Below are 25,383 nucleotides of genomic sequence, written 5' to 3'. Positions count from 1 at the left end.
TGAGCTGTTGTTCAGCATCTTAGCTGTAGAGGGCAGTGTCACTGGCCCTCATATGTGGGATCCGAACCGGGACTGTCTGGCGTCCCAAGCCAGCTCTTAACCATTGCGCCACTCGGCCGGCCCCAATTATTACTTTCTTGACAATTTCTTTCATTGACATATAGAAAGCTGGTCAGCCTAGTTTCTAAGAAAAAATTTCTAACAAGAAATTTGTAGACACAACATAGTCTCCTTCCTTACTGAGCTGTGTAGACAGTGATCTGGGAAAGGGGCATGCAGATCTTAGTGACATTTGCCAGGAGCCGATAATCACAGCCTGCTAATTCCATGTTGCCCACAAGAAGGAAAAATTGTCCTTTCTTGTCTTCAGGGTATTCACAGGCCATGGAGCGTATGTAGGGTCCCGAAAGACTCCCCAAACTGTTTAGAAACAGTAGTGTTTCTCATATTTGTGTAATGTACTCTGGTAGCCAGCTTCTAAGATGACCCCCCCTTTGCCTCTGGTATTCACACCTTTGTGTGGCCCTTTCCGCAGTGAATCAAGACTATTCTGTGACCAATAGAACACTATGAAGTGACAGTGTGTCTCTCAAAGATTCATCATAAAAGGCGCTGCAGTGTCTGCACTGGTCTCTTGGATTTATAGCTCTTGGGGAAGCAAGTCACCATGGTGTGGGAACACTAAAGCAGCTCACTAGAGAGACCCATTTAATGAGGCCAAAGGCAGCACCAGCTTGTCAGCCAGGTAAGCGAGCCACCCAGGAAGCCACTGCCAGTCAAGCCTTCAGATACCACAGCCCCAGCTGACATCTTCCTGCAACTTCTTGGGAGACCCTAAACTGGAACTTAGCTCCCAAATTCCTGACCCACAGAAATTGTGAGACATAGGAAATTATTGCTGTTTTAAGAGTTTCGGAGTGATTTGTTCGTAGCAATAGATAACTAACAAACACCCAAATCCCTTATAGGAAAAAAATTATTTCTGACCACATATTTTTATTTTACTTAAGTACAAACATACAATACAAACTCCTTAGTCTATTAAACCAAAATAGATTTACAATTAAATATAGTGCAGACAATATTACAAAACAATCCAATAAAAAGTAATTTCAATAGAGGGCTGTTTTGCTGAAATTGCCCCTCAATGAGACTATAGTACTAACCGTGCCTGATTCCTCTCCTCCCGTACTGTTCAGTTACTTGAATAAATTACCTTTTTTTCCTTAAGCCTGTTTGAAGTGGATTTTCTGAGGCTTTTAACCAAGACTTTTGTGACAATTTGTGAAACTTCAAACAAACAAACAACCCTAAGAAGGAACCTTTCCTGAGGATCTGGCCTCTTAACCCCACCCCTGTCTCCACGAGGGCACTCGTGCGTTTGGCCAGCCGGCCGGGAGAGGCCGCAGCTGCATGCACTTGGGTAGCATTCCTCCTGGAAAGAGAGCACGAAACCCTGACCCGGCCAGATGTTCTCAGCTCTCTGGGTTCAAGTGCTGCAGGAGGTGCGCACACACCTGTTCCACTCCCTACTCTGCAGCGCCAGCGTGAACTCGGGCACGTGGACCTCTGCCCGCAGCTCGGTCCCCCCGCGTTGGTGCGGTCACTCCTCCCGAGTTCCTGGAGCACAGAGCCGGGCAGGGCAGCTACCCGCTACACCAGAACTAACAGATGGTTCACTGCTGGGACGCCGCATCAGGCTGCCTCGACAGCCCTTTCGGTCGAGGGCACGTCAACATGATACCCCCTCGCACAGAAGGCAGCATTCTGTGTGACTGAAAACGGGAGTCACTCATAGTTCCTTAGACCTTCGCCTCAGCTGGGCTAAGCATCCGAAGCTGTCGCGCGGCCTGCGAACGCCAGGTTTGCTAGCACTCCCTCCGCTCTTCCATCCGAGGTGCAGACGGCGTAAGGATGGGATGCGCATGCTCCGTGTCGGGCTTCGCGTTTCGCCTCCGCGCCCGCCGAGGGACGCAAGCAAATACTTGGCATGCTGGGAAATGTAGTTTACGAGCCTGAGAGTCACTTGTGCGCCTCTGCCTGGGCCCGATGCGGGACTTCAGCTCCCGGCAGGCTGGCGGGAGCGGGGAGGGGATGCGAGAGAAGAGGAGGGGCGAGTGAGAGAAAAGGAGGGCGGGGCCAGGGGAAGGCCCGGCCGAGGGGCGGGGCTCCGGCCGCCCAGCCGCCGCCGCCCGCGGTCTGAGAAGCAGGAGGCGCGGGGCCGGGAACCACGAGGAACCTGGACGGTAGCGGGTGCACCCGAAGTGGTCCCAAGAGTATCGGCTGCCGCTCGTCGGCCGCCCCACTTGCAGACCCCCTCCCCTCCGCCGGGACGCGGGAGAGCCCGGCGCGCGGTGGGGGCGCGAGGTGGGGCCGGCGGGGGCGGCCAATGCGAAACTGGCTGGTGCTGCTGTGCCCGTGCGTGCTCGGGGCCGCGCTGCACCTCTGGCTGCGGCTGCGCTCCCCGCCACCCGCGCGCGCCTCCGCCGCTGGCCCCGCAGGTGAGCTCCGGACCGGGCTGGGCGCGGGGGGCGGTCGCGAGGGCGGGAGTCCGGGGGGGCCGGGCTAAACACGGCGTCGCTGGGCCACACAGATGGCCCTTTTTATCCGCGGGCGTTAAAGTCGGGCGAACTTGAGGGCGTTCTCTGTGCGCGTCCCAGGGCTGTTCACCTCCCCGCTTTCCTTTGTGGTCCCAGCGGGTGCCGGCAACCGGGAGTCCTGCGGCGGCCCCCAGGCGGGGCCGGAGGGGCCCGCCCGGGAGCAGGACCTCGCGTGTCCTTCAGCCGCCAGCGGCTCGGGCCACCAGGTCGCTTTCTTCCTCTCAACTTGTTGGTCTCATTCGGTCAAGACTCTGAGCTCTTAGTGCCTTGGGTAATGCCTGTGCGTGTGTTAAAAGGTGGCGGGGCTTTGCTTTTAAGGAATAATGTTGCTTCAAGAATATACTATTTTGTATTCTTTGAAAACTCTGCGATGTAAGTCCGTTAAACAGACGTAGGTACGAAATAGAGCCTGGCGACGCGTGGAGTTGCACCTGTGAATTTGGCTTGTGAAGCACTAATGAAGTGCACATGAAAATATCAACTTCTCGACGATCGTATCCGTTTGCTGTAAAACATTCTCTTGTGGGAATGAAATCTTTTTCACTCCACAGCCTGATGGAACGCTTTGCCCATAGTAGGTGCCCAGTGGATTTTTGTTTCTTGGTTCCACCGCCGTAAGCACTACTTAAGGTTTCTCTATTTTTGTCTCCTTTTTTAAGGGATTGCCCTAGGTCATATAAAGAAACCTAGAAGTCTTTTAAAGATGAGGTAATCCTCCCTATTTTTTTTTTAACTACATGGGAATTTTTTTTTTCTTTTCACTTCTCCCCCAAACAGCTGTTCTCTTATCCAAAAGTTTTTAAAATTAGAATTGAATATTTGCAATTCTGAGATGGGTCTGTGCCTTAACTTATAAGTAGAAAGTATAGAAACAAATTCAGCAATCCTCAAAGCAGTCTCATTGTTATAATCGGGGTTCTTTATTCTGGTAACTATCTCTTGAAATCTTTTTCTGTTAGACAAACCACAATCTCTTGGAAAAGGCTATTTGTGTCACTTGAATAGAATACTCTTTAAATTATTTCATGAAAGCACAGTGTTTACAGAGTGTTTAACCTGTTAACAGGTTAGGATTTTTTGGGGTTTTGTAAACTGGTCTGAGGGAAAACTGCCATATGTATAAAATGCTTTGTAACATTTGCTGGGTTTGTGTTTTACAAGTTTCCTTTTCTTTTTGGTAGTATGAGTGAGTTCAACTGGAATATACTTGTAGAGTATCCTTGGGGTATTTATGACCTTAACAGTCTTTTGGGTTCTATAAACAAGCAAAAACCCTGTCTTCAAGCTTAAAACTTAGTGGAACTGCCGACAATTTCTCAGTCTGAGATAAGTTTGTCCCATTCCCTTAGTGTTTGGGTGATGCTTTCTCCTGCCAGCCAGTTAGACCAGGTAGATGACGGGGAACTAGGAGGTAGGCCCAGAAAAGGGACGTGGCTAAAGGGGAGGAATCAGTACTAGTTATATAAATTGACTTTAGATGGATATTGTGCATCTGGTTAGATAATATAGAGTATTTTAACCTAAATGACACCATACAGAGGCCTAACTTTCCTTTTTCACTTTTGGTACTTTCAAAACTAAAAACAATAGTAGCATCTTGATTGCTAAAATTTCCTGCAGTTCCCATCCTCATTGTGTTGTCACCAATTGTTTAAACTAAAACATTTGGGCATTTTTACATTTCAACCCTTATACCATTATATTGGGTTGTCAGAAAAGTCATGACATTTTTTCTATGTTTTTCATTGCAAAAATGTGTTATGATTTTTCCGACAACCCCAATACCTTAAGCCTAAAGTGAGAGAAAACCCACGATTTTGTTAAGTGTTCTTCCCTTGACTTAACGTTGTAAGATTTGTTTTTGTTCTCTTTTTCTCTCCTGCCTTTTGTGTCCAATCTCATTAAGTCACAGCAGTATTTTTTGAAAGGGAGATTTACCTTCCCTGAATATTAAAAAAAGGTCCTTTGACTTGCCATTGATTCAGCAAATATTTGAGAGCCTCGTCTGTCTGCCCTGTTGTAGGTGTGGAATTACAGCAGGATCAAGATCAAGTCCCTGCCTTCATGCAGTTTACAGTTGAGAAGGGAAGACAGAACACAGGAAATAGTTATTGAATATCATAGGGGGGTCGTGATAAGTGGGGCGACAAAAATAAAGCAGGGTAAGAGAGTAGAGAATGATGTGCTGCTATTTTAAATGGAGAGGTCAGGGGAGGCCTGTGAAGAGGTGACACTTGAGCAGGGAACTGAATGAAGTCACTCATGTTCGTACCTGGTACTTGTCTAATGCAGTGGCTCATTTTAAACAGCTGAAACATGGGGAGAGCAACTGGTGACGCGGGAGCAGGTCTCTTGTGGAAACCAGCATGTTTAGGGTTGACAAGGAAATGGAGGCAGAGACAACCATTGGACTAGAGACTACCATTTGGGGTCACGTCTTAGCAGGAATCTTTTAAAAGTTAATTTAGAAATGATGTGATGAAAGAATGCTTCTCTTTCTAGGATCTCGAAAAGAAGCATAGCCAGCGAATGCCTAGAATGCTGGGTGTTGTGCTGGTCCCTGCTCTCAAGGGGCTCAGTCTGTCTAATTGAAATAGACATGGGGCAAGTAGAGGCAAAACACAAACTGAGCTTGCTTTGAAATTTTGCCTGGCGCTGGTTCATCCAAAATTATCCCTAGTTGCTAATCTTGTCTGTGCTTGTTCCCATATTTATAAAATGGTGACCTCATAGGGTTTTTGTGAAGGTAATAAAACACCCAGAACTGTGCCTGATTCATAGTATCTTAGAGAGGATGGCAGTATAGTGGCTGATGCCTGTGTTAGGGAGGTACCATATTTCCCCATGTATAAGATCTCCCATCTATAAGACACACCTTAATTTTGGGGTCCGAAATTTGAAAAAAAAAGTATTACATAAAGTTATTGAACTCAAGTTTTATTCATCGTAAAATTCATACAACTCCTCATCACTGTCAAAACTCCCAACTATTGGCTTGTCCTCATCTGTGTCTGATGACGAATCACTGTCTTCATATATTGCCTCGTCCTCAGTTCCATCTATGGCATTTGAAATGCCACACTTCTTAAATGACTTGACAACGATCTACAACCACTGTTTAAGACGCACTCAGCTTTTAGACCCCAAATTTTTCGGAAAAGGGTGCATCTTATACATGGGGAAATACGGTATCTAAAATTGATGAGAGCATGCTGGGGTGTGTGTGACAATTGTCCTTATCAGGAGATCTGTGATGAACTGTATGATTCCCTCATTTTCAAGATTTCTGCCTATTTTGATGTTATCTGAGAGCATGCACATGAAAGTGGCAATTCTGGTCTGATTTTTAAGATTCCTTGGGCTTATTTTGAACAATCAGTTTTGAAGTCAGTCTCCCTTATCTTCAATAAACTTTTGAATGTGCACTCTCTGTGCAGAGCCTAGCAGGTTGCCAGACTCTCAGGATATATTACATATTAAACAAGAGAAATGGCCGATGTCCTCAGGGAGCTCTTGTGGGGTTTTAATTATTCTTGACACTGTGAATATTTGTTTATTGCTATATATCTGCCAGCTACCACAGTGAACATAGAAGATGCTCAGTAATTTGAAGAAATGAATCAAGAGAATAAAACTGGCAAAGTATGAATGAATCTGTCACTTACAGATCGTGTTTTCCACTATGACCTTATTATTTAAAATTTTTTCTTAGTAAAACACATTCTTTGTAGAAAAATTTGAAATTATTTTTTAAAGAGAAAGAAAATGATCAATACTGGACAGTTTTGAATGTACATACATGTAATATATGTTTGGGGGAAATTATTAAAATTTTTATTGATGTATAATATACATTCAGAAAAGTACATGTAAATATACAGCTTGATATGTTTTCACAAACTGAATATACCCAACTAATCAGCACCCAAATTAAAACCAAGAAAACTAGCAACACCCCAGACGCTCCCTTCATGCTCCCTCTGTCACTTCCAAGAGTGGTGGCCGCTATCCTGATCTTTAATGGCAGATTTGCTTTCTTTTGCACTATATGCAAATAGCACCATACAGTATGTACATTGTTCTTATAGCCTGCTTATCTTAGTGAATATGGTAGAAAAATATTTAATGATATGTTAACAACATAATTTTAATGGCTGCATAGTAGCCTAGCATCTAGATACACCAACCATAGTTTATTTAAGTAATCCATTATTTGTGCGTCTATGTAGTTTGCAGGTTTTTACTACTAATAAGTGACATTGTGATGAATAGAGATTTTTTAGTGTGTCACTGATTGTTTTTTTAGAATAAGTTTGTATACATGGAATTTTTGGACAAAAGTTATACAGTTCTGAGTTATGTGATGTTTATTGGCAAATTGCTCTGCAGAAGACTCTACCAAATTATATTTCTACCAGCAGTGAAGGGAAAGTAGCCGTTTTCTTGAAATAACTATCAATATTTCCTTGAAATACTAGTCATTTGGGTATTGCCATTTAAGAAGATATTTGTTAGTTTGAATGTAGGCAAAAACTGGTATCTTAATTGCTCTGATTCAAACTTGAACTTTTTCATAGGTTTGTAGGCTGTTTGCATTTAATCTATGAATTATCATTGTCTTGTCGCATGTTTACTTCTTAGTTTTTCTTTTCCTATTTTGGGACACCAGCATCAAACTAGGTATCCTATTGTTGCAACATATAGCAGAAGGTGAGGAAAGTGTAGAGCCAAACTCTAGGAATGGGGGTAGGAACTTGGAGGTTCTTACACAGGCATTTATTGAGCATCCGCTTTGAGTTTCATATTGGGTAACACAGTACTCATAGGTCTGTCTGGCTGCTTTAATATTGATGGCATGTGGTAAAAGCAACTACTTTGTAAAATTGAGGTGTAATTGACAGTTTCCAGTGTACAGCATAATGATTGGATATATATACATATTGCAAATGATCACGATATATATAGTTAACATCCATCACCACACAGTTACAAATTATTTTCCTTGTGATGAGAACTTTAAAGATCTACTCTCAGCAACTTTCAAATTCACAATACAGTATCATTAACTGTAATCACCTTTCTGTAAAGTATATCCCCAGGACTTACTTATTTTATAACTGGAAATTTGTACCTTTTGACCAACTTCACACATTTTGCCCAACCTACTCCCTGCCTCTGGCAACCACCAATGTTCTCTGTATCTATAAGTTCAGTGTTTTGATTTGTTTATTTTAGATTTCTACATATAAGTGAGATCATACATTAGTTGTCTCTGTTTGACTTATTTCATTTAGCATAATGCCTTCAAGGTCCATCCTAGTTGTTGGAAATAGCAAAATTTCCTTCTGTTCTTTGACTGAATAATTTTCCAATATGTATATATAACGAATTTTCTTTATCCATTCATCCATTGGTGGACAATATATTTCCATGTCTTGACTATTATAAAGCTGCAAGGAACATGGAGGTGCATATATCTTTTCAAGTTAGTGCTTTTGTTTCCTTCAAATAAATACCCAGAAATAAAATTGCTGGAACCTATGAAATTGCTATTTTTAAGTTTTCGTTTTTTTAAGATTTTATTGGGGAATTGGGGAAGGGAACAGTGGTAGGGAATTGGGGAAGGGGAATAGCCAAGTTGTTGTTCTTTAATCTTAGTTGTGGAGGGCACAGCTAGCTCAACTCCAAGTCCAGTCGCCATCTCAAGGTGCCATGTTCAATCTTAGTTGCGGATGGGCATAGCCCACCATCCCATGAGGGAGTCTAACTGGCAACCTTGTTAGGAGCACGTGCTCTCACCAGTTGAGCCATTCTGCCACCTGTTGGCAGCTCAGCGGCAGCTCAGCTCGGGCGCAGCTCACCGGCCCATGTGGGAATTGAACCGGCGACAGTGTTGCTCAGAGGTCGCACTCTTAAACAATTGAGCCACTCAGTTGGCCCCTATTTTTAAGTTTTTGAGGAACCTCCATACTGGTTTCCATAGTGGCTGCACCATTTTGCATTCACACCAATAGTGCACGAGTGTTCCCTTTTCTCTACATCCTCGCCAACATTTATTATTTCTTGTCTTTTTGATACTAGCCATTCTAACAGGTGTGAGGTGGCATCTCATTGTTATTTTGACTTGCATTTCCCTGATGATGAGTGATGTTGATCATCTTTTCATGTACCTCTTTGCTACCTGTATGTCTTCTTTGGGAAAATGTCTATTCAGAGCCTCTGCCCATTTTTCAATAGGATTGTTTGGGTTGTATTTTGGATATTAACCCCTTATCAGACACAGGATCTGCAGATATTTTCTCCCACTCAGTAGGTTGCCTTTTCATTTGGTTCATGGTTTCCTTTGTTGTGTAAAAGCTTTTTATTTTGATATAGTCCCATTTGTTTGTTTTTGCTTTTGTTGCCTGCATTTGATATGAAATCAGAAAAATTATCAGTAAGACCAATGTCAAGGAGCTTACTGCCTGTTTTCTTCTAAGAGTCTTATGGTTTTAGGACTTACATTCAAACCTTTAATTTTGGCTTGAATCTTGTATATGGTGTCAGGTAGTGTTCTATTTTAATTATTTTGCATGTAGGTGTCCAGTTTTCCCAACACAGTTTTCCCATTTATTGAAGAGACTGTTCTTTCTCTGTTGTGTAGTCTTGGTTCCTTTGTCGTAAATTAATTAACCATGTGTGGGTTTCTTCCTCAACTCTATTCTGTTTCATTGATCTATCTGTTTTTATGCTAATACCACACTGTTTTGATTATAATAGCTTTGTAATATAGTTTGAAATCAGGAAGTGTGATCCCTCCAGCTAAGTTCTTCCTTTGATTGCTTTGGCTTCCTGGGTCTTTTGTGGTTCCATACAGATATTAGGATTGTTGGTTGTATTTCTGTGGAAAATGCCATTGGAATTTTTATAGAGATTGCATTGAATCTGTAGATCACTTTGCATAGTATGGACATTTTAATAATTCTTGCAACGCATTAGCACAGAATATCTTTGCAGTTATTTTTGTCTTCAGTTTCTTTCATCAGTATCTTATAGTTTTCAGTGTGCATATCTTTGGTTAAATTTATTCTTAGGTATTTAACCAAGGTATTAAACTTCCTTGGTGAAATTTATTCCGAGGTATTTTATTCTTTTTGATACATTTATAAATAGGATTGTTTTTCTTAATTTCTTTTTTGATTATTTGTTCTTAGTGCATGTATACGGCTGCACCTGATTTTTGTCAGTATACAAAAATGATTTTGTATCCTGCAATTTTACTGAATTTGTTTATTAATTCTAACAGTTTTTTGGTTGAGTCTTTAGAAACCTATTTTTCAATATATCTGGAAGTAGGAGTTCTCTAAAAGGCCAAAATCTGCCATGTACAACATCTCCTCAGTGAGAAAAAGAGAAATGCATATAAAGTAAAGCAGTTCAACAGAAGCAGCTTAGACATGGATTAGAAGCAGGGAGGATTGGTAGCGGCATTGAGTGGAATAAAATCCAGAAGTAGTTTACAGCCATAATCTATGAGATTTTCTCATGCCACGTGGTTATCTTCGTGTTTATTTATTTTCAGGAAGCTCTTGTTTGATATGGAGTGATATGAGAAGTCAGGGAGAAACAATTTGGATACCCTTGTAATGCTCCAAGTGGAAGAGAAAAGTCTGAACTGAAGCAGCGGCTAGAATCAATGACGAGAAAGGGATAGAATTGAGAAATTTTTTATAGAGATTTTTGTCATCAAGAAAATGTTATGTTGCGGGCCGGCCAAGTGGCGCATTGGTTAGGAGCTGGCTTGGGACACCAGCTCTGAGCAGCAGGGCCCTGGTTCGGATCCCACATGAGGGCCAGTGACACTGCGCCCTCTACAGCTAAGATGGTGAACAACAGCTCGACCTGGAGCTGGGCTGCTTTGAGTCGCCAGCGACGGCGTAGGCTGCAGTGGGGCTGGTGGGCAGCGGGCGTGAGCTTTCGTGAGCCGCCGTGAGCAGCCATCCAATGGCCGGCGAGTGACTGCCTCAGCCGGGAAGAGCACAATGATAATACCAACATGGGCCAGTGAAGCGACGTCCTCCACAACTAGACTGAAGAACAAAAGGACAGCAACTTACCTGTTCCCCTTCCCCGATTCCCCAGTAAAATCTTTAAAAAAAAAAAAAAAGAAAGAAAAAGTTATGTTTCGTGTAATCCATTTCTAAAAGATTTATTTTGATTATCCATCAAAAATAAGGTAATGATGTTTAACATTGAAAGGGATGTTTCAATTATGAAATTTCACTTGCGTGCAGCAACCTTGTTTTCTGATGTCAGATAAATGAGGCATTTAGGTTAAATGGGATATTTGCTCTTCTACAGCATTTAGTACTTTGAGAAGACATTTTGAAACTGATGAAATACAGTATCTAAAGACTTTTTTTGGTATCTGTTTTCTCTGATTAGGAAATTGAGGCACAAGGGATTTAAATAACTTCTTACTGATACTATGCAGCATCAGATATGGTGACTATGAAATCGGTGTCACATAAGTCTGGTTACTCCATTTGCCTCTTGTTACTAAAATGTGCTTACTATTACAATAATATTTCTGTGAAAAAGGGGGATGGGATATCATTACGAATTTTACATACGCATGTAAATTATTCTATTCATTTAGACTCATTTAGAGTTAATTCCATTGGTAGGTACAACTTTAATTGTATAGTTACATATTTAGATAGATAGATAGATAGATAGATAGATAGATAGATAGAGCTGAGAAAAAAATGTTCCTGGGCCATGAATTTTCTAAAAATTAAAGTGCTAACTAGCATTTTCAGTTGAGTCACCACTTGACTTGATATTGTGGGTAAAAGATCAGAATTTAGACTCAGATGAGCTACATTAAGCTTTACAGCTACGGAATAGAATAGTGATGAAGAGTAGTGTTAGATTGCCTGGGATCAAATCTTAGCCTCGCCATTTGCTAGCTCTTTGACTAAGGGGAAGTTACTGAGTTCTGTGTCTGTTTCCTCATTTGTTTAATAAGGAGCCTAGCTTTATCTACTTCTTAGAGTTGTGAGCATTAAATGACACTCGATACATAGTATATAGTAGGTGTTCAATAAATATGGCCTGTTAATCAAGTTTAATCCATGAAAACTTGGATTAACATTAAAGATAAATTGTGCCTTTATAGAAGAATTCGTTTTAGTACAAGATTTTGACTGAATACCTAGATCCTATGGCATATAAAAACGTTGCTTTTAATGTAGTAAATCCCTGGCCTTCAATAATTTATTTTTGGAAACATTTTGGATCCGTTCCCATCATAGAAGAAAGATGAACTGGATCCCTCATCAGAGCTATTTATAAGCCTGTAGCGCTCAAGCTTTGAAACTGGTGACAAAAACAGGGACAGAGTATTTTTCCCTTCTGTCTTCTTTCTAAGGACAAATTTTTAAATGTAATCCTACCCATTAAACCTTATGACAGTAAAACATGGGCCATTCATATGATTTGTCACTTGATTTTTTTTTTAATTAGAAATGTTGCTTCTCCTCATTCTTTAGAATAGTAAGTGATTAAAGGTTTGTTGGCTATAGAATTTATTGGCGTTAATAAGGGTTCTGGTGCTCTTCCTGATGGGAGTTTTTCAGCATCATCTCTCAAACCTAATAACTCATATTAATGCAGGACTTCACCTTTGAAAGCACATTTTCTTTATTTTCATCGCCATTGTTGTTAGTTGCCATCAAATGCCTACTATTTGCCTGGTACCAAACTAGGACCTTTGTACACATTGTCTCATTTAATTTTTATAACAACTCTATGAGCATATGAGCATCTTTCCCTTCTGTCTTCTTTTTAAGGACAAATTTTATACCCACTTGTAGTTAAGGAAACTGAGACTCAAGAGGTTAAATAACTTTTGTATGCAATGTGAAAAAGCCAGGATTCTGGCTGTGGCCTAGTTGACTCTCCCTGCCCACTATTCTGTGGTTTGTGCCACATTGTCTTTTTAAACTGACTCTTCCCATAAACATCTTGTTTGTTGTGAAGAATTTACATACTTACGTGAGTATGAATACATACATATGTGTGGAAGACAAAAAGACTACCCCAAAACGTTAGTAATTGTTATCTCTGGATGGTGGGTTTATGGGTGCTTAAAAAAATTTTTTTTCTTTGTATTTGTTTTTCTGTACATGAACAAATGTTTATATTTTGTAATAAACATTTTTATGTTAAATATTGAACTTAGTAATTGATATTTCTAGTTTATTGTTGCTTATTTCTAGATCAATTGACCTTATTTCCTCAGTGGGAATCTAGTCACTATGATGTGGTAGTTGGTGTGTTGTCAGCTCGCAATAACCATGAACTTCGAAACGTGATAAGAAGCACCTGGCTGAAGCATTTAACACAACATCCAGCACTAAGTCAACGGTAGGTTTTCTGAGTTGGCACCTTGCCTGATTTACTGAATAAACAGTTCTGAAAACCCTTTTTATGGATAGTCAGAGATGTTAATTCAGACATGTGGCCTCTTTTCCAGGTAGAAGTGGCTGTTTCATTTTGCTTTTCCTTCACATGGTTGAGCCCCAAAAGTAAATTTAACCAAAGTTTTAAGCTTAAAGATAGTTGGGGGAGAATAAAGTCATTGGTTAACATACCTAGTATTTATACATCTCTCATTTTTATTGCGGGTTTTTTTGTTGTTTGTTTTTGTTTTACCTTTGACTTGGAATGGCAGTTCTTAAAAGGCTGTACTCCAGAATAGTTATCTGCTTAGACACATTGTGTTGAAATATGCTTTTTACTACACAGAGATACACTTAATGTTTTCAGTCCTGTGTTATTTGTTAGTTGTGTAATCTGGAGTGTGTGTAATACGCGCGTGCCCTTCCAGGGCTGAGCTTTGGTAGCACAGCTCATGCTGACATTAGATGGCTTGATTACTGGTTAGGAGCCTAAGGCCTGAGTCTTCTCAGCAAGACCAGCCGCTGAGGATTATGCACTGGAGCCTTAGTGGGAGAGAGGCGTGGAAGCCTGGACTTCGAGTAACGTGAAGACACTTAGGTGACAAGCAGAGCAGGCCTTCAGGATTGCGTTAAACTGTCACATTTGTGACTGAGTAGCTGTAAAAGCGAATTGCAGTTGTGAATTTTCTTGTCCCAGCAATGAACATCTATAGATTTCCTATCTTATTCAGAGCAGCTTTCATTTCTTCTAAGACAGGTTTCTTTAGTTCATGATCACAATGATAGTAGAACCTATTATCCGGCAACTGAAAGGCCTCAGAATCATGTCTACCATCAGAGCCACCTCCAAAGCCTGCTGTTCCTACATAGTCTTTCCCAGCTCAGGAATAAAGATCCCTCTCTCCAGACGCTCACACCAAAAACTTTGGTGTTTGTATTATAAATGGGGGTGAGGGGTGGGTAAGTCCCCCTTGGGGGGTCTTTAAGGATCAATCCACCATGTCCACAGAAATTGCACTGGGAGAGGCATATGAAATTAAAGGATGTATTACACTCACAGATCCTAGAGAGGGAGGTACAGCACACCATGCAGGGGGCCATACTGGAGCGTGCCCGGCCCGGCAGATGGGGAGCCGAGAGCCGAGAGAGTGGAGATCCATGGATAAGTGCCTTTATTGGGGGTCATGGTGGAGAATACAGTTGACCCTTGAACAACATGGGTTTGAACTGCGTGGGTCCACTCATATGTGGATTTTTTTCAATAATACTATAAATTTATTTTCCTTATGATTTTCTTAACATTTTCTTTTCTCTAGTTTCCTTTATTGTAAGACTACAACATGTAATACATATGACACACAAAATATGTGTTAATCAGATATTTGTGTTATTAGTAAGACTTCCTCCGGTCAATAGTAGGCTAAAGTAGTAGTTAAATTCTGGGGGAGTCAAAGTTATATGCGGGTTTTTGACTGTGCAGTGCTCCGTTCCCCTAACCCCCAGGTTGTTCAAGGGACAACTGTACAAGCAAAAGGCAATAGGGGATCTCATTGGTGCGTTTGAATGTCACTAGGTCACAGTCAAGAGGGCAGGATGGGGAACCTGTGGCAGGGGCCAGCCTGATCACACTGGTCACCTGGACAGGACACACACAGCCTGTTTGTATGTTGAGGCAGGGTGGAAATATAAACTTAAACTACGGTAATAGTATTCTGATTCTCCTTGAGCTCACATGCCACATCCAGTCCCTCAGCATATCCCCTTTGTGCTACCATTAGATCACTTCCGGTATCCGACTTCTCACCAACTTCACCACTATCAGAACCACCATCCTGGCCTAGGCCCATTACCGCTTACCTGGATTGCAGAAGCCTCCTTATTTCAATTTCCTGCTTCTACCTTTGATTCCCTGTATTTTATTTTTCATACAACAGCCAGAGCGATCGTTTTAAGATTAGTTATGTCAGCTTTCTGCTCAGATCCCTCGATTGCCTTCCCTTCTTGCTCAGACTTCTTGTGGTCTTTGACCTTATCTCCATATACGTCCCTTTCACTGGCCACCTTGCTGTGCTTCAATACACTAAATGTGCTCCTGCCCCAGGGCGTTTGCATTTGCTGTTTCCCCTGCTTACACCACTTGTCACTGGATAGCCTCAGGACTCACTTCTCCAGATTGCTAAGCAGATGTCACCATAGCAGGTGCCCCCTATTAAATAGCATCCCATCCCTGTTCCATCTCTGTCGTCCCTTACTTGGCTTACCACCAACTAGTATGTGTTTTATATTTAGTTGTATATTTATTAATGGTCTTTCCCACTAGAATATAAGTTGCATGAGTGTAAGGGCTTCAGCTTTTTCACTGATGTAGTCCTAGTACCTAGAACCTAACTTGGTACAGAGTGATGCACTCAACTGTTGAGGGAATGACTCAACTAAATGTAATGAGTAAAATTAATTTAACATTCAGACAATCACCAGTAGTTCATTTGCCGTCATAGCATTCTTGCTTTAAATTGGTAAGTTTGGTGATTTGTTTTATAAAAATGATGGGATATCTGTATAAAAATAGATATTAGCCAAAAACAGCTTCCTGGGGCAGAGTAATTTTGTGGATCTAGTGAGACTATTTAAGATGACTTAAAAAAAATCTGCAATAATTAGGAAATTTATTTCTGATTATACTTTTATTCTAAATACTAGTTGCTTATGAAAGATTCTGCCTCAATTGGCCATTAGTAAAAGAAATTATTTGCATTTCTGCGGTTATGGTTTACTTTCAAATCTTGCATTTCACTGAAGGAGGGAACAAAGCGGGCCGGCCAAGTGGCTCAGTTGGTTAAGAGCGCAAGCTCTGAGCAACAGGGTCACTGGTCCAATTCCCATATGGGCCAGTGAGCTGCGCCCTAGCTGAGCTGCTGCTGAGCTGCCAACAGGTGGCAGGATGGCTTAGCTGGTGAGAGCATGTGCTCCTAACGACAAGGTTGCCAGTTCGACTTCCGCATGGACTGGTGGCTAAGCCCACCTGCAACTAAGATTGGACATGGCACCTTGAGCTGAGCTGCCCTGAGCTGCTCACGGGTGGCCGGATGGCAACTAGACTTGGAGGTGAGCTAGCTGTGCCCTCCACAACTAAGATTGAAGGACAACAACTTGGCTGTTCCCATTCCCCAATTCCCCAATAAAATCTTTAAAAAAAAAAGGAAGAAAGCATTTGAGAAGACAAGTGCAATGGAGCCAGAGAGAAGTCAGGTAGTGAGGGCTAAAGGGTGGTGTGTGGGTGTAGCAGTAGATCAGTGGTTACACTGGTGGCAGACATCTCAGAGGAAGTGGGGGACATTGAAGCTAACATTTCTGTTAGATAAAATGAGTGGGAAGTGAGAAGCCAGAGGCTGCAGATTTAGTTAATTCCTGTGTAGAACCACTGCACAGGAAAGGGTGGGAACAAGGCAGGACGGTGGGTTAATGGAAATTAAAGTCAGACTTCATCATAGTTACAGCATGTGAGGAAGGAGCTACAGGTTACAGGTAACCAGTGAGGCAAGGCCGAGGCAAGGACCGCCTCTCGGAAAGAAAGACTAATCTCGAGCAAATGGAAGAAAGCAAGTGGAGGAGATTGCAGACCATATGGATGCATTGTTAGGTGTGGGCCTGAGAAGCTGACTTCACTGCCATTTGCTTGTAAGTGGCCTGACTTGGGACTCACACGTAGGTCAGTTGGTAGTTAGCACCTTGGGTTTGCTTGCTCCCCCTTTTTGCCAGACTAGAAGAAGAAAGTTAGAATGAATCCTAATAAATACCATGTCGCAAAGTAAAAGTTCTGAGGTGGGCGTGAGGAAACGTGCATGTGCCAGGTGGAGATCAGTAACCGGTGCTAATGCCACACCTCTCTCAGTGTGCTCGTCAAGTTCATAATAGGTGCTCGTGGCTGTGACGTGCCTGTGGAGGACCGGGAGGACCCCTACTCCTGCAGACTGCTCAACATCACGAATCCAGGTGGGTCTCCTTTCCTCAACCCTGTGACTGCCCAATACAGGTTTGGGGTTGAGGAAAAGTCACGAAGCTGAACAGTACGGTGTCTGGTTTTAGCAGATGAAAATAGAGCTTTCATCAAAATCTATCTTTCATCCTTTTTGACAGTTACTCGGGGTGTCTGTTAAGATTCTTTATAGATAAGGTAATTTCAGGGTCCAGGCGGGTTCATGTTTCAGTATGATTCAGGTGCATCTGGAAATTCAAGTAGAGATAAATCCTCAATTACTGAATTGTGAACTTTTAGAAAACTGCTGATTTCATCAGCCTGTTGATTTATAATAGCCTCGATACAAACATGTGAGTTAACTTTCTCTTAGAATTATTGCCTAAGCTTCTGCAAAATAAATAGAATAAAAATAAAAAACACAAGTAGTACTTTTTTATTCCTTACAATTAAAAACTTGGAGTTCTGATGTGGATGAAGAAAGGTGGTCGTAATTAGGCTCTGTGTGTTACCAGGGAATCACTTTTAGGAAGTTGATAACTATAAATGCCTATCTTGGTTTTTTAGCATTTCCTATTATGTGCAGCTGTGGTTCTAAGGGAGAGTAAATTTTTCCAAATCTTAAATGTGCTGATTATGATTTCTTGTATATCAAGATTGGTGAAACCTATGTAGTTATATACATGTTGCTTTTCTAGGCAGCGACAGTGGAATGGTTAAGCACATGGGTTCTGCAGTCAGGCTCCATGGCTTTAAATCTAGGCTCGGCCATTTTCCAGTTGTATGACCTTCGATTCATGATTTACCCTCCCGAGCCTCAGTTTCATCATCTGGGAATCATTAAACTGGGAATAAATACTTATTCATAGGGATTGACATGAGAATGAAATAAGTTGATACATATAAAATATTTACAGTAATTCCTAGAACATGGCAGGTGCTTAATATTATTTTAAAGAACCTGTCTTTTTATAAAGGTGGGTTTCAGTCAGCTTTTTAAATAAACTGGACCATATTTTCAGGTCTGCATTGTAAAGCAAAGAGGTTTCTTACTTAGGATTTCTATGAATTTAGTTAACTTTGTAAGCAAACTTTCGTGTGTAATTGGGTTTTTCTCGGGACAAGGTCCTTTAATTTTCACTGGAGTCCCAAAGTGACCATGAACCTAATAAAGTATATTACTGATGATTTAAGAGTAGCCTAGAACAAATCACATTTGAAATCTAAAACCAAACCAAATTTTTAAAAACCTCACCTTTAAATTAACTAGACTTTTGTTAGAATGCTATTACTCATTGATAATAAAGAAGTGGTACTTCCCACTAATAGGAAATTTTTATACATATAATACCTAGGTTACAAATTTAAAAATAGGTATAACTAAATTCATATTGAACTTAATTTTATCTTTCTGATTACTCAAATGGCGTTTAGGTTTATTTCAGTCCTTTAAGGTCTTCATGGGCATTAATCACCATATTCTGGATGTGGAGACGTTTTGATGAGTAGCATGATGAAAGCAGCAGATTTCCTGTGTTCATTTGTCTTAGAAAATATGTAGTTATGTTATAATGTGCTTAACCTATTGCCCGTAGTAGGCACCTGCTTTGGATGTCTTTTCTTTACTAAATACATTAAAGAGAAAAACTTTTGTTGCCCAAATTTGGAGTCTAGACTCTCTGGCCAGCGCCTGCTGGGCCCACAACAAAACCTGTATCCTCTCTTGTCCCCTCCTGCTCACATATACAATCGGGCAGGAGCCATCAAGGGCAGTGGTCACGTTTCACTGAGCATCTACTAAGTGTAAAATAGTATTCTGGGAACTCTAAGGCAGGCATCCAAATGATCCTCCGGGTGTGGGAAGAAAACAGAATTTTTATGTATATGAAAGCAAAAAAATACAATATTAATACTGAATGTATTGACTGACAATAATATATGTATTTTGTAAAGATATATGAGTGTGTGTATAAATGTTTTTAACTGATGGGGTGTGTGATCAGCAAAGTTGGAAAACCATAGCTCTAAAAGATACAAAGACCTTTGATATAATAATCTTTTAAAATAGGTTTTTTTATTCTCAAAGTGGCACTGATATTCTCAGCCATATTAACTGCATTATGTAAAGTATTCTGAGTCATTTATGGTAATTGGAAAAATTATTTGAAAATGACTTTTGTTGACCTTGATTAGACAGCTTCGGGGGAGTAAAAAGGGCACTTAATTTGAAGTCACTAAACTTGGGTTTAGTTCCTGGCCCTGCCACTTTCTGTGACCTTGGGCAAATTCATGTCTTCCAGATTCAGTTTCTCAGTCTGAGAGCTGGAGATAGCGGTCCAACCACACAGTGTAGTTGTGAAGACTTATGTGTGAGGGCATGGCACAGAGTAGGTACCAGAGATGCATACCATTCGATGTGCTTGTCTTATATCAGAATTGAATAGCAAGGGATTTTCAGTGTGGTTTGAAGTGATTTCAGTTATTCTTGTCTGTGATAATTGCCTGACATCACAAATATTTTAAATTACCCAAGAAGAAGTAGAATTTTTGGAATTTGCAGAGCACGACTAAATTTATTCATTATTTATGGCTGCAATCAGCACTGTTGTTTTTAATAGCCAACCTTTATTTATCCAACCTTTCCTAATAGATGCCTTTGAATTTAATATTCCCCTGTGGTGTTTATATGTACATAGGCACACAAGTGTATCCAGAAATTATTACAGTACTACTGACAATTAAATAAATATTTTACTTAGATGTGGCTGAAAACTTCTTAAATTTCCAAGTAAGTTTGTTTTTTCTTAGTAGCAATCATATTTCTGAAGCATATTTTAAAATTTGTGAAAGAATTATATAACAAATAAATATTGTAGATTTTGCCATCAAGCCCACTTCATTACCTTTATGTTAGTAAAATAAGACTATACTTGATTGATTATTTAAAACTCCTTTTTTCATTATTTCCTTAGTTTTGAATCAGGAAATCGAGGCGTTCGATCTTTCTGAAGACACCTTATCAGGGCTTTCTGAGGACCGAGTTGTCAGTGTGAGCTTCCAGGTTCTCTACCCGATCGTTATTACCAGTCTCGGGGTGTTCTATGATGCCAGTGATGCGGGTTTCCAAAGGAACATCACCGTCAAGCTTTATCAGGCCGAACAGGAGGTATGCACTGCTTCATACAAGGCTTTCCCCATTTTTCCTTTTCAAAAGCATCAGCGTTTTCCTCATGGTGGATCACAGGTTGGGAGACTTTACCTTTCTTCCCTATCGATTGGGTGCATTTACATTATAGTGTGTAAGTGCTGGTTTGGGGAGACAATACCAATGAATAAACGTGTTATATCTAGAAAAGAAGGAGTTGGACCACATTCGAAATTCCCAACCTCAAATCCCTAAAAGCCTAAAGAATTTCAGAAGTTGGAAATGAATATCAAAAATGTGATATTCTTAGGTATAAGCAAGTGTTATTGTCTCTTTCTTCCAACCCTAAAAGTCTATCACTGTAATACAAGTCTAACAGCTGCTTCAGATCTTTTGTGTAATAAGGATGTAGAGGGAAGAGGGAATAAAAGTTTAAAACAACCGAGGTTACTCTGTTCTTGATATTTGGGGAAATCTCATTTGTTCCCAGTGTGTCTGAAAGAGTGTAGCAAGGAATTGTATCAGAAAAGATCTGTTCCTGGGTTTTCAACTACAGAACTCTTGAAAGAATTACACAGTGAACACCTATATATTAAACTAAATTGTACAATAGTTAACATTTTATTGTATTGGCTTTATACATACGTAGCCATTCATCAATCTATCTTTTTAAAAATATATTTCTGAGTAAGTTGCAAGCGTGAATACACCTCGGCCCTAAACATTTCAGCATGCATATCATTAACTAGACTTTAATATTTGTGGGTTGTTTTTTTTTTTATTTTTACATACAGTGAAATGTGCATTCAGTCAGTTTTTTAAACTGCATAAACCTGTGTAACACAAATTCCTATCACCCTACCCCATTCCCTAAATTTAGGCAGCTACTGTTTCCTTTTTTGTTTTTTTAACTGTAGACTGGTTTTTACCTGTTGCAGGACTTCATATGTAAATAGAATCATCTGTATAGTAAGTCCTCTCTTGTATAAGGCTTCTATCACTCAATAACGTTTTTTGAACTCATGCATATTGTTGTATGTATCAGTGAATTTTTCCTTTTCCTTCTTTTAATTGCTAAGTTGTATTCCAGCAATATATGATATTTATCCATTCTCCTATTGATGGGCACCTGGACTGTTTCCAGGGTTTTTCTCATTTGTTCTGGTAGTGTGATAAAGTACATTTGTTGACATTAGAGTGTTAAACTAGCCTCCTATACCTCTCGATCATGATGTATTATTCTTTTTATATATTGCTGGAAACTGTTTGTTGTGTAGAGCATATAGTTGGATCTTTTTATCCATTCTGAGAATCTCTACTTTTTTTTTTTTAATTAGAATCTCTACTTTTTACATGGAGTGTTTATTCCATTTACATTCAACACAGTTATAGAAGTGGTTGGATTTCAGTTTTTCATTTTGCTATTTTTTGTTTGTTCCACCTTTTAAAAAATTTCTCTGTTCCTCTTTTCCTGCTTTCCTTTGGGTTAATTAGATGTGTTTTAGAATTCCATTATAATTTTTCTGTTTCCTTTTAGCTACAGCTCTTTGCAGCAGTATTGTTTGTGTGTATAGTTGACATAAGGATTAGACTATACACCCTGAACTTTTCAATCATCTTAAAAATTAATGTTGTACCCCTTCATATAAAATGAGTGTCTTGCAATTCCATAATTGCATTTACCATCTCCCATCTTTTTTACTCTACTTGTTATATGCATTACATCTATGTATGCTATAAATCCCACAGTACAATGTTATCATTTTTGCTTTAAACAGCTAAGTGTGTATTAAAGTAATTTAGACAAAAATAGTCTGTTACATTTGCCCACATTTTTACCATTTCTGGTGCTCCTTCCTGAATATCCAAGTTTCCATCTAATATCAGCTCCTTCAGCCCAAAGAACAACCTTTAGCATTTCTTACAGTGAGGAACTCGCTCAGTTTTCATCTTTCTGAAAATTTTTAAATTTTGCCTTTTTTTTTTTTTTCCTCTCCCTTTATTGTGAGATATTTTCTGGATATAGAAATTCTGGATTGACTTTTTTTCTTTTCAATAAGTTAAAGATAACACTCCAGAGTTTTCTGACCTCCATCGTTTCTGGTGAGAAGTCAACCATCCTTCATATTTTGGTTCTCATGTTTAATGTACGTAATGTGGTTTTTGTTTTGTTTTCCTGGTTGCTTTTTTTTCTCTCTATACTTGGTTTTAAGCAATTTGGTTGTGTTGTACCTTGGTGTGGTTTTTCTTTGTCTATTCTGCTTAGGGTTTGTCAGGTTTCTTCAATGTATAAATTTGTCTTATCAAATTGGAGAAACTTTCAGCTATTATTTCTTCAAAAAAATTTTCCCAGTCCCATTCTTTCCAATCATTCTCGGGGTACCAGTTGCATGTATATCAGACCTTTTGGAATTGTCCCACAGATCACAAAGCTGTTCTTTTTTTTAGCTGAGCCATCCTGCCACCGGTTGGCAGCTCAGCTGCAGCTCAGCTAGGGCCGTGAATCAAACTGGGGACCCTGTTGCTCAGAGCTCAAACTCTTGAGCGAGCGCTTAACCAACTGAGCCACTCGGCTGGCCCAAAACTGTTCATTTTTTAAAAAGCTTTTTCCTCTGTTTTTCAGGTTTCAAAATTTCTATTCATCTGTATTCAAAGTCAATTCATTAACTCTTCTGCCATCTCAAATCTGTTACACCTAGCCAATGAATTTTTAATTTTAGATATTGTACTTTTTAGTTCTAGAATTCCCATTTAATACTCTTTTATAGTTTCTGTTTCTCTAAAATTTTCTGTGTTCATTTTTGAGCATGTTTTTTCCTACAGCCCTGACCTTAGTTATAATAATGGCTTTAAAATTCTGACTGCTTGTTCTAATATTTGAGTCATCTTGGGATCTGTCTTTATTGATTTTATTGTTTTTATTCTTGAGTATAGATAACATTTCCTGTTTTATATCTAGTGACTTTGGATTGTTTCCTAGATATTGTGAATAATTCATTGTAGGATCTCTGGATCCTATTATGTTCCTTGAAAAAGTATTTTGTTTTGTTCTGTTTTGTTTTAGCAGATAGTTAAATTAGTTGGACGCAGACTTTAAACTGTCTCCCTTATAATGGACAGCAGCTGAAATCTCCTTTCAGTCCTTTTGGACATATATGGGCTGCTCAGATTCTGTTTTGAATGTGTGTTTCATGAGTCAGCCACAGATTTGAGCAGAATTTGTATGAAGAATTTAGGCGCTCTCTCAGTGACCTTTTCCTTTCCGGGTCTTTCCTCCTCACTTTTCAGCTGATGTGTTTGTTCCAACTCTGTTTATCTCATTTTGCAGCCAGGAACACTGCAGGTTTTTAATTCAATTTTTTGTTGCCTCTCAGAATATGCCACAAAGAGCCATAGAGCGTGGGGGAAGCATACTCATTGTCTTTCTCTTTTTCGCGGTATTGATTTTCCTCCAGTTTCTGCCTGCCGTGTTCGCATTCCAGTGCCTTCAGATTATTTTTTTAAACGTTTTGTCCAGTGTTCATAATTATCTGCAGAAAAATTGGTCTGATGTTACTGGAAACAGAACTGTGTACATGTTTTTTAGGCATCTTTAAAAATGTTTTATATTGTTGCTAATATTGATTGTTACTAACAGATACAATGCTAATCACCAATAAATATACAAATGAATTTAAGAATAAATTTCTTTTTTGCCTTTTGTCCCACTTCCTCCAAAGAATCCGTGTAGTCTGTAAATGTGCTTAATGACATAAATATGAGAGAGGGAACAAGTCCTCGTGAAGATTGCTACCATTATGATTACAGTGTGAAGAACTTTATTAAGCTCTTCAAGTACAGGAGTTTACATATTATTGAGGTTAAAGGTTTCATTAATACTGAATTCAAATAGGTAACTGAAAGAGCAATATTCAGAATTCCACTGTTATCCTTATCTAGAAATTAGCATTAATCTTGAACTTGTATGTGTAGTCTTTTTTTTTAACTGTTCGTGTTTGAGTTATCAGTCATGCATTTGATTCAGATGCACAAAATTTTGATCATGTTGATTTAACTTTTATTTGCCAAGGAGAAGTTAATCTTTGTCCTAATCTAAGGTAGATGCTAACGGGTTCACAGGTAGTCACAATGCAAAAAGTATTATTAATACCACCGTGTTGCCAAGAACTGGTGTTAATGAAAGAAATACACATAATTCACTAAGAGCCCATCCCCCCCAATTCTGAACTTCTGCGTGGTCTTGATAGTTTTAACAGAAGTTTCCCATGTGTAGGCTGGTCTATAAGAGTAGGCATGAGACAATAAGGAAATGTTCTTGCCTAAAGCAAACTGAGAAGGACCCAAGAAAACAACAGACTTAATGTGAAATAGTGCTCTTTTTTATCCCCATGTTTCAGTTTATTTTTAACCCTTTGGGGTTAAACCTAGTAAGCTGGCTTAATTTAACAACACCTCACACTTCCCCTAATTTTCCTCATTTCAAGGTGGGTTTTTTTTTTAAGGTTATATGGATTATATTTAGTGGTTTAGAACGTCATTACAACTTTGGTTACCTTAAATACCTTTATTTAATAGCCATGGTTGCACTGGAAAACCCAAATGATACCTAAACCACAGCACAAAGGTGTCAGTAACCATGGTTGGGACCCCTGAGGATTTAGCTGACCAAGATGTAAGCTGTTTTGAAAACTAGTTGCATATGCTGTGTCCACATGAAGTGTTTCTTTCGGTCCCCTCTCCCCATTTGTAGGAGGCCCTCTTCATTGCTCGCTTTAGTCCTCCGAGCTGTGGTGTGCAGGTGAACAAGCTGTGGTATAAGCCTGTGGAGCAGTTCATCTTACCAGAGGTAAGGCTAGAGTGAAGACTGGAGGACCAGCATGGTCCCTCATAGGCCCGGGGCTGTGCTTTCAGGGGCAGTCACTTGATATTCTGTCTCCAGAGGGGTACTACCAACTGGTATGTACTCTGCATTCCTAGCTCCAGGGCGCTTCCTGAGACCTCAGAGGCTCCCAAACCACACTTTCTGAAAAGCACTGCCTGGTACCATGGTTTAGTTAGTGCAGTAGAGAGCTGCATGGCTGTTTTAATGACAAAGGATAGTAATAGGTATGGGTTCATAGAAAGCCCAGACACAAGACACCATTTGAATAGATCACGTAGTTTACTTATCTAAAGAAAGGGGGTGGGGGAGTGCAGACAGGATAATGGCAAAGGGAC

The 25,383-nt window shown here is 40.0% G+C and overlaps 1 protein-coding gene across 1 annotated transcript in view; it reads left to right on the top strand.

Annotated features, from left to right (window-relative positions):
- Positions 1-2,166: 2,166 nt before the first annotated feature.
- Positions 2,167-25,383, top strand: part of B3GALNT2 (beta-1,3-N-acetylgalactosaminyltransferase 2) — a 53,886-nt gene continuing 30,669 nt past the window's right edge. Inside the window, exons 1-5 of the mRNA XM_019651798.1 lie at positions 2,167-2,501; positions 12,863-13,010; positions 16,938-17,038; positions 19,994-20,187; positions 24,917-25,017. Of these exons, the coding sequence (XP_019507343.1) occupies positions 2,390-2,501; positions 12,863-13,010; positions 16,938-17,038; positions 19,994-20,187; positions 24,917-25,017 (656 nt within the window). The 5' untranslated portion in view covers positions 2,167-2,389. The remainder of the gene's footprint in view (positions 2,502-12,862; positions 13,011-16,937; positions 17,039-19,993; positions 20,188-24,916; positions 25,018-25,383) is intronic.

This window comes from Hipposideros armiger, unplaced genomic scaffold (assembly GCF_001890085.2).
Source record: "Hipposideros armiger isolate ML-2016 unplaced genomic scaffold, ASM189008v1 scaffold_167, whole genome shotgun sequence".
Classification (NCBI taxonomy): domain Eukaryota; kingdom Metazoa; phylum Chordata; class Mammalia; order Chiroptera; family Hipposideridae; genus Hipposideros; species Hipposideros armiger.
This window is presented reverse-complemented; position numbering and strand designations above follow the sequence as displayed.